Source organism: Pleurodeles waltl, chromosome 9, assembly GCF_031143425.1.
Source record: "Pleurodeles waltl isolate 20211129_DDA chromosome 9, aPleWal1.hap1.20221129, whole genome shotgun sequence".
Classification (NCBI taxonomy): Eukaryota; Metazoa; Chordata; class Amphibia; order Caudata; family Salamandridae; genus Pleurodeles; species Pleurodeles waltl.
In genome coordinates this window covers 960,661,692-960,674,056 of record NC_090448.1, presented here as the reverse complement: position 1 = coordinate 960,674,056, position 12,365 = coordinate 960,661,692, and the positions used below count along the sequence as shown (strand labels likewise).

General features: G+C 42.0%; 1 protein-coding gene across 1 annotated transcript; it reads left to right on the top strand.

Annotated features, from left to right (window-relative positions):
- The first annotated feature begins 473 nt into the window (after positions 1–473).
- HSP90AA1 (heat shock protein 90 alpha family class A member 1) lies at positions 474–9,742 on the top strand. The gene is made up of 11 exons (XM_069208350.1): positions 474–848; positions 2,205–2,360; positions 2,447–2,813; positions 3,600–3,733; positions 4,313–4,627; positions 5,979–6,144; positions 6,543–6,733; positions 7,583–7,730; positions 7,816–8,088; positions 8,693–9,022; positions 9,302–9,742. Exons 2-11 carry the CDS (start codon positions 2,205–2,207, stop codon positions 9,409–9,411), a joined length of 2,190 nt encoding a protein of 729 aa, XP_069064451.1. The 5' UTR covers positions 474–848; the 3' UTR covers positions 9,412–9,742.
- The last annotated feature ends 2,623 nt before the right edge of the window (positions 9,743–12,365 follow it).

The window sequence follows — 12,365 nt, the reverse complement described above, 5'->3', positions numbered from 1 at the left end:
GTATGTTCTTCCTTTTTACCCCCCTACCTTGATTTGCTTAGTGCATGAAGATGCAAGGTTAATCAACATGTTATTTTCACATTTGAGCTAATTATTTTGTGAATGTAAATAACAATAAAAGATACTTTCAGACTGTGAAAACATGCCTTCCTTTCTCCCTATTTCACTTCCAATATATATGATTGTGTATATTTATCAGAGCCTGCAGTTCGTAAACAACGAGCAATTTGTATAGGGTTGATTGAAAGTCCCCAAGGCTGTCCCTGTCCCCCCCAGAAATGTATTGTCTCCTACGCCCCTGTTTGTCTCCCTGGAACGTTCACCATATTTAACTCGCATAATGTACGCAGCGAACCAAGGAAGACCGCCAGCCAACCGCCCAGCACTTTCACGATCTTTCTGTGAGGAAGGCCACCCCCCAGGCGCCGCCTCCCGCTCCTCCGAGTCAGTCTCCGTCGAGTATTGCGTAACGCGACACTGGAGCGGTGTAGACGGTGCTGGAAGCTTCGAGCTTCTAGTGCCTTTCGGGCAGGAGGGCGGCGCTTGGAGTTTTCCAGATCTCATTGCAGTGTGTATAAAGCGGGAGGAGGGCCGCTGCCTTGCAGTCTGAGAAGACACCGCGAAACGATCGGAGCCTTACGAGAGCAGCGTATACCCGGCAGCCTACTGTGGAATCTCTATTGCGATACAATCGTCCCGGCGCATTCTCTGAAGTTTACAACCGAGGGTCTTTTAAGCCGAAGTCAGTGTGAGCCACATCATTGTGCGCCAGAGTTAGAGTACCTGCCTATCATTCTAGAAGCGTTCAACGGGTACCGCAGAGGAACAGCGTGTCCACCCACTTAAAGGTGAGACTCAGGTGCCAACTCGCCAATTCCGGCATATGAGGTGATTTGCTTGGGGTTGAACGGGGTTCTATTTAATATGTAACGTGGGCGTAGGATCCCTGATTCGGCAGTGGTTACTGATCAGTGCGGTATGTAGGATTTATCCCGGTTGCTACTTGACTCTTAAGATACGGTTGGTAGCGCCTTGCGCGCGGTTTACTTACAGTTCAGAGAAGCAACGTGCAGGTGGTGTTGAGGTTTGATCAATTTCCCTTCCAGCTGGACAACAAATAGAGGATTGTATTAAATAACCACTACATTTCTTGATATGAGTATCATCCTGCCTTGAAAGTACATATTGTTCGCATCTGTATGGATATGTAATGGTAGGGAAACAAAGGTGCACAGCCAGTTGTGACTTTAGATTCTTTTAAGTTACTGTAATCTGAAGACAGGTATTTGCTAGTATTCAACCCCTGTATGTAGGAGTTAAATGCACATACGAACATCCAATGTCTCTAGCAGTAATTACATAGGCGTACTTGAAAAAAAAAAAAAAAAGTTTACCTTATTTATCACTATTCGTTTTCCAGTCTGTTGTCAGCGGTTTACATCACATACATATTTTACAGAGACCTTAAATCAAGTGTGTACATTATTATATGTTAACGTTGACTGTTTGCACTCTCTACACTGGCATCTCTGTCATTTATGTTTTTTTTGCAGTAATTGTTACCGTTTAGAGCATGAATTATGTGGCTTTATTGTAGTGGTTTAGAAGTGGACTCATTCTCTATAGATATTATATCGGGCGTTGTAATTGCTTAATAGCAGTAAGAACAGTATAAGCTATATACATACTGTTTGGAGAGCAACCTTGACTTTGCCACAGATAAAACTTGAGCTGTATCTACATATGATGCAGTGGGAGGGTCTGTTTTGTTCCCTTTTGGATATGTCAATGTGTTCCTGCTTGTGGTTAAGGCAGAGCCACCCGTCAGATCTTGATCCCGTACGTCTTAGTTCGTGCTAAAGTCAGGAATGACCTGCAGATGGCGGCAACGTCAATGTGTTTCAGTCCCTAAATGAGAAGCCGGTCTGAGAACGGTTAAGAGCCCAGGACAGAATTTGCTGTTGTACTAAAAGGGCGGTGCCGTGCACTAGGCGAAACGGCTATATTTATGTTGGTTCACCATAAACTTCACTTTAACGTACTTATAATAAATTATAACTCTTCTGGAGGTTCCTGTTGCAACATTGATTTTGATATCAACTTTGTAGCAAAGACCACGTGTCCACATTCATTACGTATACTGAATAGACATTTAAAAGTAGACCTAACATAATTTTGATTTTTTCCCCCTTTGTCTATTTCAGATGCCTGAAGAGGTTAAGAAAGATGCAGCAATGGAAGAGGAGGTTGAGACGTTCGCCTTTCAGGCCGAAATCGCTCAGTTGATGTCCTTGATCATCAACACTTTCTATTCCAACAAAGAGATCTTCCTGAGGGAACTTATTTCGAACTCCTCTGATGTAAGTCTCACTTAATTGCTAAAATTCTATTTTTGTTTATGTTCGTGTTCTTGCAGCTGAGCTGACCTTGTTGCTCTTCTGTCCAGGCACTGGATAAAATTCGCTACGAGAGCTTGACCGATCCAAGCAAGTTGGATTCTGGAAAAGAGTTGAAGATTGACCTAATTCCAAACAAACAAGAACGCACCCTAACTATTATAGACACGGGCATTGGTATGACCAAAGCCGACCTCATTAATAATCTGGGTACCATTGCCAAATCCGGCACCAAAGCGTTCATGGAGGCGTTGCAGGCAGGTGCAGATATCTCCATGATTGGTCAGTTCGGCGTCGGTTTCTATTCGGCATATCTGGTGGCTGAGAAGGTGACCGTGATCACAAAGCACAACGATGATGAACAGTATGCCTGGGAGTCGTCGGCCGGAGGATCGTTCACTGTACGAACGGATACTGGTAAGTGTGTAAAGCTGTCGTAGATTTTTTTGTGAGCCATACCAAAACTGCTAAGTCCAAGGCTTAGCACCTCATAACCTTATCACTCATTTACTTATCAAAAGGCTTTTCTATTGTTGTGCACCTCCCTCTCGAACATCCAATTTTTTTTGTTTGGATTCCTTGTATTCTTTAAGTGCTCATATTCGGATATTTATTTTAAAAAATAAGCACTACATGAGAACGTGTTTGCTTGCACTTATAATTTTTTATTTCCCCCCCCCTCAAGTATCTGCCCCAGTTTCACCCTTCTTTCCACCCTTCCTACCTTGTCTGTAAAAGCACAAAATAAGTATATTTTTCCCTGGCTAAGCCATTGGCAAAGAATATCTATCCCAAAGAGAAGACATATCGACTTTAGCAATACTTGATTTTTGTCTCAAATCGTTTAGAAGAGGGTGTAGGGGTGAACTCTGACTGAATTCAACATTAAAACCAAAATCAGATCTACATCACAAAAAGTGTGACCATAAATAATGCATGTGGAAAATTACTTGTGAACAGGTGTGTGTAGCCTAGGAACTTTTAAGGCTTGGCAGGAGAAGTTCAGCAAGCATTTGAACATGACAGAATAAAGTACTGATTATGCTTACCACTTTAAGTTCTCAATGATCTGAAGTGTCTAGGCTTAGAATCAAACACTAGTTCTGTTGGATTGTCACCCTGCATGGCCTTGAAGTGGTGGGTTACATGCACTTGTTTCTTGTTTAGGCAGAAGTTTAATGTGCCTCTAATTTCATTTTTTAGGTGAACCTCTCGGTCGTGGTACCAAAGTTATCCTTCACTTAAAGGAAGATCAAACTGAATACTTGGAAGACAAGCGAATCAAAGAAATTGTGAAGAAACACTCCCAGTTCATTGGTTATCCAATCACGCTTTTTGTAAGTAAATCCTAACATTTTAGCACTGAGCTTAGCTGGTTTCTATGTAAGCAGGAATAATGTTAAGAGCCATTTCCAAGAATACTAGGACGGAGATTTAAAAAAAAAAAAAACAATCAAACTAAACAATTTCCAGTGGAATACACTGGCTTTGTAATTATTACAGTTTATTCTTAAAACAATTAGTAGAAATAAGCTTTTTCTTTCTTTGTTCCTTAGTTGTTCACTTCCTCCCGAATCTTTAGTGGCAGGGCACTTTAGAAATCGATTTTGCACGAAGATTAGACACGTCAAAGCCTTAGTCTCAAACTGTGCAAAACTAATCTGACCCTGTCAATATGTAATTTTAAGAAGTGTTTTTCTGGTTTAACATGACACATTTCGTTTTGTGTGATATGGTGCCTGTTGGCAGCCGTAGGTGGTAGTTTTCTGTAAACAGCAAAATAATATTTTTCAGAAGGTTCTCTTAACGAGCAACCGTTAAATAATTGTAGAGTATTTCCACAATCCTCACCTGCGAATCCTCTTACCTTAAATACATTTATTTACTTTAATACCTTCCCTGTACTTCTTTGATAGGTCGAGAAGGAGCGTGATAAAGAGATAAGTGATGACGAAGGGGAAGAAGAAAAGGAAGAAATTAAAGAAGAAAAAGAGGAGAAGTCTGAAGATAAGCCAGATATAGAGGATGTTGGTTCTGACGAAGAAGAGGATGAAAAGAAGGCTGGAAGCAAAAAGAAGACAAAAAAGATTAAAGAAAAATATATTGACCAAGAAGAACTCAACAAAACCAAGCCTATTTGGACCAGAAACCCAGATGATATTACTAATGAGGAGTACGGAGAATTTTACAAAAGTCTCACCAACGACTGGGAAGATCATTTGGCAGTAAAGGTAAATAACATGTCAACAGAATGCCACCCCGGAATCTAACGTCTTAATTTAAATAATGTGAGACCAATTTCCTACCTTAACAATGCCTTCCCTCAGCCAGACCTCTGCTTCAGTGAGGTAGACTATCGTGCAATATGCTGAGCTAGTATCTGCAAACATATGAACTTGTTGTGTTACCACCAACACACTTTCACATTGGAACAAATCCAATCTAGGTAGTCATAATGGTTTTCTAAGGTGCTATCTTGGTGGCTCGCTGGTTCAGAGAACTTTCACAGATTTAATGCGGTAAAGTGGTTCTAGTATGAAAAAGTAACAAGGTAATTTTGGTTTATCATTTTTTAGTAAGAGTCGTCCTAAATTCTGCCTGAACACAGTTGCAGGAGTGGCAAGCAGGGTGTTAACACATGAGTTCGGAGCCATTTATGTGATGTAATTTCTTTCATTGTCGCCCCTTGATTAGAGCGTTATCATGGCTCTTAAAAACGCTCCATTCTCTGAACTATAGCTGCCAGGCTTGCCTCAGACATAACTTAACCTTCCATGCAATCGCCTTCTTGCATCGCCACGTTTCACATGCCACATCTTACGCACAATCTGTCATTTCTGTGTATTAGTCCCTCTCCTTCCACACAGGACCACAGTCACGCCAAGTAATGTCATTGAGAGGTGCTTGTAATTTCTGACGTTCGTCTATGTGGGAAAGTAAAACGTGAGGATGTAGTGACCACATGAACGAGCTGTTTATACACCGGTTCAAGTGTGGATGCTGAAAGAATGTTAAGATACTCTGTGAGCTAAGGTTATCCTGGCAGTAAATAACAATTAAAGATGGAACTCTTAGCAGACGTTGTGGAGCTGCTACAGTAGCTAAGTGTAACTTAAAATAAACTCCTTACCACCTACTAGTGTGACTTCAAACACATCTGTGTGAAAGACCTGCCTTAAGAGTGTTATTCGGGTGGTGAATCATGAATTTAAAATGCAGTTAGAATCCAGGTTCTGGAATGTTTGGTGCTTTGTTAGATAGTTGCTGTTTGGAACTGTGTACTGCTGCACATAGTCTTAATGATATTTTGCATCTTGTTTAAAACCTGGCTGTAATCATGCAGGGTTTGCCTTGCGTGTATGGCAGTTTGCCTGTGTTTGTCGGAGAATGGTTTGAAGTCTGATGTGAGTGAGAACACTGTGGGTTGGGGTTGGGGTTGAAATCCGGATATTCTTAATCATACTCTTTATTCTGGTCCCCTTTAAGGCAATTGTACTAAAGTTAATTTCTTTGAGGAAAGCTTTTTAACAAAAACGCCTAATTAGTAATTTTGTCATTGAACGTTTTGTATCTTTCTTGCAGCACTTCTCCGTAGAAGGCCAGTTGGAATTCAGAGCTTTGCTTTTTGTCCCAAGGCGTGCTCCTTTTGATTTATTTGAGAACCGCAAAAAGAAGAATAATATTAAGTTGTATGTGCGTAGAGTGTTTATTATGGACAATTGTGAGGAGCTCATACCTGAATACCTAAGTAAGTGTGTTGTGGGTTTTTTTGGTTTCTTTTTCCATAGTCTTGTTTGTCACGTTTTTCTGGAGGATTCATTATCAGTGTCAACATTTGAGGTGCACACCATGTTTATCAAGGCCCCTTAATCTGAATCAGTCTATGGTGTGTTGAGCTTTTTTTTTTTTCTTCGCCCCTAACACCTCTTCTGTATGTTAAACACTACATGGGGGAGTTAAATACCTCTTATGTTTACACAGTGCCTCTGTCTGCTTGCAGTATATATATATTTTTCCCCTACCTCAGTACTACTGCAAATCGTATGTTCTGCTTTGCTCCAGAGGTCGTGTTTATAGTGGGTGGGTGGTGATTCCCATTACTGTTAAAGTTGTGTCTCTAAACCCCTCTTGTTTGTTTGTTGGCAGACTTCATGCGAGGTATTGTGGACTCTGAGGACCTTCCTCTTAACATTTCTCGTGAGATGTTGCAACAGAGCAAGATTCTTAAAGTTATCAGAAAGAACATAGTCAAGAAGTGTCTGGAGCTGTTTACTGAGCTGACAGAGGATAAAGACAACTACAAAAAGTTCTACGAGCAGTTTTCCAAAAACCTTAAGGTAAGAGACACATACATAAAAGGTTATAGCAGATATAACATTTGCACTACGGTACTTAGCTGTTGTGCCTATGAATGATTTCCAATTTATTTAAATTATAGGTGAATTTCCGATTCCGAGTCCTAGGTCCTCTAAATACATTACTTGCTTTGTCTAGTGCTGCAGTCATTTGTTTTAATTTCACTGCAGCCCATTATTCCATTGCCGATCTTATCAACTTGAGAGGGCATACAGGAAAGATCTTTTCTATAATACTTTAATTTCGCTGCCAATGCCCATAGACAATGCAGATAGAAAAAAAAATGGCAGCCACTGCACTGAGATCAAAGGTTTCTTAGGGGAGTAGACTTACCTTTTTATTTGCCTGGCATGGAACAAAGCATTAATCCAGCTTGTACCTCATATACATTAAGGTGTTTCAACAAGGGAATAAAAAAAAAAAAAAATGCCCATCTTACTCAGTTGCACAAATAAAAACGGAAACAGTATTATGGTAAGGAGTTTTAGCTTTTCCAGTTTTACTGTAGTTGAAACCGTGACTTTGCACCCAGTGACAATTCAGTTTATGTAAAAAAATTAATTGGATTGGCTATTGTTTTACCAGGCATTTCTACCCTAAATTTTTAAAGGAATGTAGAAGAGTGAGCTGAAGGTGACCCGGTTGCCACCGTAAATCAATACATTGATAATTGTCTTACTCCAATACACGTGCCTGTAAAACCTTAATAGACCGCCGTTGATGTAGCTAGAATTCCCATTTGTATAGTGTTCTTTCTCCCCACCTACTTCCTGCAGTTTATGCATTATTTTACTTATTATATATATATATATATTTTTTTTTTTTTACAGCTTGGTATTCATGAAGATTCACAGAATCGTAAAAAACTTTCAGAATTACTCCGCTTTCACACATCAGCCTCTGGTGATGAAATGGTGTCTCTAGCTGATTACGTATCACGAGTGAAGGAAAACCAGAAACACATTTACTATATCACTGGTATGTGGTAAAAATGTATAAAACATTTTGTTATAAACTAATTTTTATATAAAAATGGAGTCCTGAAATATGTGTGTTTCTACAGGTGAAACCCGCGATCAGGTATCTCACTCCGCCTTTGTTGAAAGACTGCGAAAGCATGGTTTGGAGGTTATTTACATGACTGAACCCATTGATGAATACTGTGTACAGCAGCTTAAAGAATTTGATGGAAAGACGCTTGTGTCAGTAACTAAAGAGGGGTTGGAGCTTCCTGAAGATGAAGAAGAAAAAAAGAAGCAAGAGGAGAAAAAAGCAAAGTATGAAAGCCTTTGTAAAGTAATGAAAGATATCCTTGAAAAGAAAGTTGAAAAGGTAGGTAGTTACGTGTGTTTTTATATATTTATATTTAAGACTTGGTATCACTGCTATCATTCAGAGGCTGTAAAGGTCTCTAGTATTTACTGAATGTGACAAATCGGCCAATAACGAGTTGTTAGGGAATATTATTGATTTTGCAGCACATCACACCATTATCTGTATGTTCGGGTAAGCACCTTGAAATAGCCAAAGTGCCCCCAACAAATATCACTAGGTTTGCCTCGATATTTATCAAATAACTGAATTGCAGCCCACTGGTTCCAAGATTTCACATTTTCTTTAGATAGTGTTTTCTTAAAGTGTGTCGCACTTGAATTCAGATGTTAATTGCAGTTTCATCTTTTGAAATGTAAACAATATTGTTATAGACCATCATTTGGGATGCTGTAAATGTATGTCCTTAAACATTTGAGAACCTGCTAGGATTTTATCCAGACGCCCATGTGCCAAGTACTTACCTTTTTGCATTGCTTTACTTCGTCTTAAGATGTATATATATCTTGTAGATTTCACCACAAAGTGATCAGTGTACTGGTGTTAAAATTACATAATTCGGAGTCACCCTTAATATTAATCCCCCTTATGATCTCATTCATAGGTAGTTGTATCAAACCGTTTGGTTGAATCCCCATGTTGCATTGTGACCAGCACTTATGGATGGACTGCAAACATGGAAAGAATCATGAAGGCACAGGCGCTTAGAGACAACTCTACAATGGGGTACATGGCAGCAAAAAAACACCTGGAGATCAACTCTGACCATTCCATCATCGAGACTCTACGACAGAAAGCAGAGGCTGATAAAAATGATAAATCTGTTAAGGATCTGGTTATTCTGCTGTACGAGACAGCCCTATTGTCATCTGGCTTTTCACTTGAGGATCCTCAAACTCATGCTAACCGCATCTACAGGATGATTAAACTTGGCTTAGGTAATTAAAAATTGATTATTCAATCATCAAAGTAATGCCCTATTGTCGAAGAGGATGGTGTGTGTGTGTGTGTGCGCCGCCCCGCCACCCCTTCCCTTTAGGCTGGGAGGAGTGGTCTTTTCAATTAATTACTGGATAGTATTACAATAAAGCAGGTGGGATCCAGCAGCGGCTTGTTATAAATTGACGTTAGTCAGCACCATGAGATAATTGCCTGCCACTAAAAAGTTCTGCACATAGTGGTGACGTTGAAAATTAACAATTCTACTTGTTCCACAGGTATTGATGAAGATGATGTTCCTATGGAAGACGCTACTCAGGCAACAGAGGAGATCCCTCCTTTAGAAGGAGATGATGAAGATTCATCTCGCATGGAGGAAGTGGACTAAAATAACATTTTCCAAAATCTGGTGACTTTGAGTATGGCATGTTGATCTAAATTTTGCGCCACCGTTCAGCTTCTGTGAAGACTGGAATGTTTTGGATAGCGTCAATTAACGGGTTTATTTATAATATCCTTTGTAGAGGATGTTGAATATTTGTAAAGAATGTTAGATGTTTGTAAAGTTGAATATTCAGCTGGCCTGTCTTTCTTCACCCCTCCCCCTCTTCACCCGCCCTCCCCCAACAAACCAAATGTACAGCAACAATAGACTCAAGTTACTCTGTACTTTATTATGTTGCATGGCTGTCCAAAATAAAAAATATTTTTATACTGCATACTTTGTGAATTTCCTCTCATTTGTATACAAGACTTTTTTTTTTTTTTTCTTTTTTTTTTCTTATTTATTTTTTTAAAAAAATGTTTTTACACGGTGTAGGAAGTTGGCTCTGTATATACTATCTCAGTGTGAGAGATACTGTGCACAGAGTCCAAGGGTTTCCCTTCGAGGTTGATAGTGGCAAAATTAGATGATACTAATGCTCTACTTTGTGGTAGTGTGGTCGAGCACTAAGCTTATCAGAGGGTAGTTTTTAAGCATCTGTTGTACACACAGAGGCAATAAATGAGAACACACACTCAAAGACTTACTCCGGGCCAAGAGGTTTTTATATAGAAAAATTCTTTACTTTAGAACCACCAGATTCAGAATTCAAGTAAGTACATGAATTGTGAGGTAATTGGCATAGGTAAATATAGAACTTTGATTTAAAACAGTAGTACACACAGTTTTGGCAAAAATGGCAATAAGCTATTTTAAAAGTGGACAAAGTACAAAAATCAACAGTTCCTGGGGGAGGTAAGTATTGGTTAGTTTGTCAGGTAAGTAAAGCACATACAAGTTCAGTCTCCTGGGCATAGGCAGCCCACAGTTTTTTGGGTGGGGGGAGTTCAACGCAACCCCAAAGCACCAGCAAAATAGGGCCGGTCAGGTGCAGAGGTCAAAGGAGGGCCCAAATAACATAGGTGCCTATGGAGAACAGGGGTGCTCCGGTTCCAGTCTGCTAGCAGGTAAAGTACCCGTTTCCTGAGGGAGCAGACCAGGGTGGGGGTTTGTACAGCACTGGGGGGGAACACACACACAGGCACACAAAATACACCCTCAGCAGCATGGGCGCCAGGTGCAGTCTGCAAAGTAGGTGTCGGGATGATCATTGAAAACCATAGAGGAACCCGGGGGCCACTCTGGCGATGCAGGGAGGGCACAGTGGGGCTTCTCGGCCCAGCCACCGACTGGGCTAGGATGAGGGCCGCCTGCTGGTCACTCCAGCACTAGTAGGTGGTTCCTCTCGGTCCTGGGGCTGCGAATGCAGTGCTTGGTCCAAGTGTCTGGTTCCTTTATTACCAGGCAGTCACAGTCAGGGGGAGCCTCTGGATCCTCTATGCAGACGTTGCTGTGGGGGTACAGGGAGATCGACTCATGGTGTCCACGTCGGAGTTGCCTGGGAGTCTTCTCTGCAATGTTGGTTGTCTTGAACTCAAGCTGGGGGCGTCTGGTGCAGTGTGAAGACTCCCACTTCTGGCGGGAAGTTGGAGTCAATATAAAGTTGCTTTCTGGAAAGAGCCGCTGTCCTCAGGAGGTTCTTGGTCCTTTTAGGTTCAGGTCAGTCCTCAGATGTCGCTGGTCCCGCTGGATGCGTCGCTGTGCAGGTTATATGAGTCGGGAGACAGGCGGGTAGGGCTGGGGCCAAGTCAGTTGTGTTGTCTGTCGTCTCTGCGGTGCTTTCAGGTCAGCAGTCCTTCACTCTTCAGGTTGCAGGATTCTGATTTCCTGGGTTCAGGGTCACCCCTAAATACTCAATTTAGGGGTGTGTTTAGGTCTGGGGGGCAGTAGCCAATGGCTACTGTCCTGGAGGGTGGCTACACCCTCATTGTGCCTCTTTGGGGAGGGGGGGCACATCCCTATTCCTATTAGGGGAATCGTCCAAAAACAAGATGGAGGCTTTCTTAAGGCAGGGGTCACCTCAGGACACCTTAGGGGCTGTCCTGACTGGTAGGTGACTCCTTGTTTTTCTCATTATCTCCTCCGGACTTGCTGCCAAAAGTGGAGGCTGTGTCAGGAGGGGCTGGCATCGCCACTAGCTGGGGTGCTGTAACAACACCGCCAGGCGTTACAGTTCCTGCAGGGGGAGGTGAGAAGCACCTCCACCCAGTTCAGGCTTTGTTCCTGGCCACAGAGTGACAAAGGCACTCACCCCATGTGGCCAGAAACCCGGCTGGTTGTGGCAGGCTGGCAGGAACTGGTCAGCCTAACACTGGTGTTTGGACTGCTATACAGGGGACATCTCTACAATGCCCTCTGCGTGCATTTTTCAATAAATCCCACACTGGCATCAGTGTGGATATATTGTGCGAAGAAGTTTGATACCAAACTTCCCAGATTTCAGTGTAGCCATTATGGAACTGTGGAGTTCGTATTTGACAGACCCTTATACCATGGACTCTTTACGGCTACCCTGCACTTGAAATGTCTAAGAATTTGCTTAAAACACTGTAGGGGCATAGTGCACATGCAACTATACCCTCACCTGTGGTATAGTGCACCCTGCCTTAGGGCTGTAAGACCTGCTAGAGGGGTGACTTAACTATGCCACAGGCAGTGGGTTGTGGGCATGGCACTCTGAGAGGAGTGCCATGTCGACTTAGTCTTTCTCCCCACCAGCACACACAAGCTGTGAGGCAGTGTGCATGTGCTGAGTGAGGGGTCCCCAGGGTGGCAGTATACATGCTGCAGCCCTTAGAAACCTTCTGTGGCCACAGGGCCCTTGGTACCAGTTACAAGGGACTTATCTGTGTGCCAGGGCTGTGCCACTTGTGGGAACCAAGGTAAATTCGGGAAAGAACACTGTTGCTGGGGCCTGGTTAGCAGGATCCCAGCACACTTTCAATCATAACTAGCAT

Bases quoted from the DNA above. Each gene is read 5' to 3' on its own strand.
- HSP90AA1 (XM_069208350.1), top strand. From the start codon at position 2,205: ATGCCTGAAGAGGTTAAGAAAGATGCAGCAATGGAAGAGGAGGTTGAG. The intron at 2,814-3,599 runs GTAAGTGTGTAA...TTCATTTTTTAG, and splicing joins CACTGTACGAACGGATACTG to GTGAACCTCTCGGTCGTGGT. The intron at 3,734-4,312 runs GTAAGTAAATCC...CTTCTTTGATAG, and splicing joins GTTATCCAATCACGCTTTTT to GTCGAGAAGGAGCGTGATAA.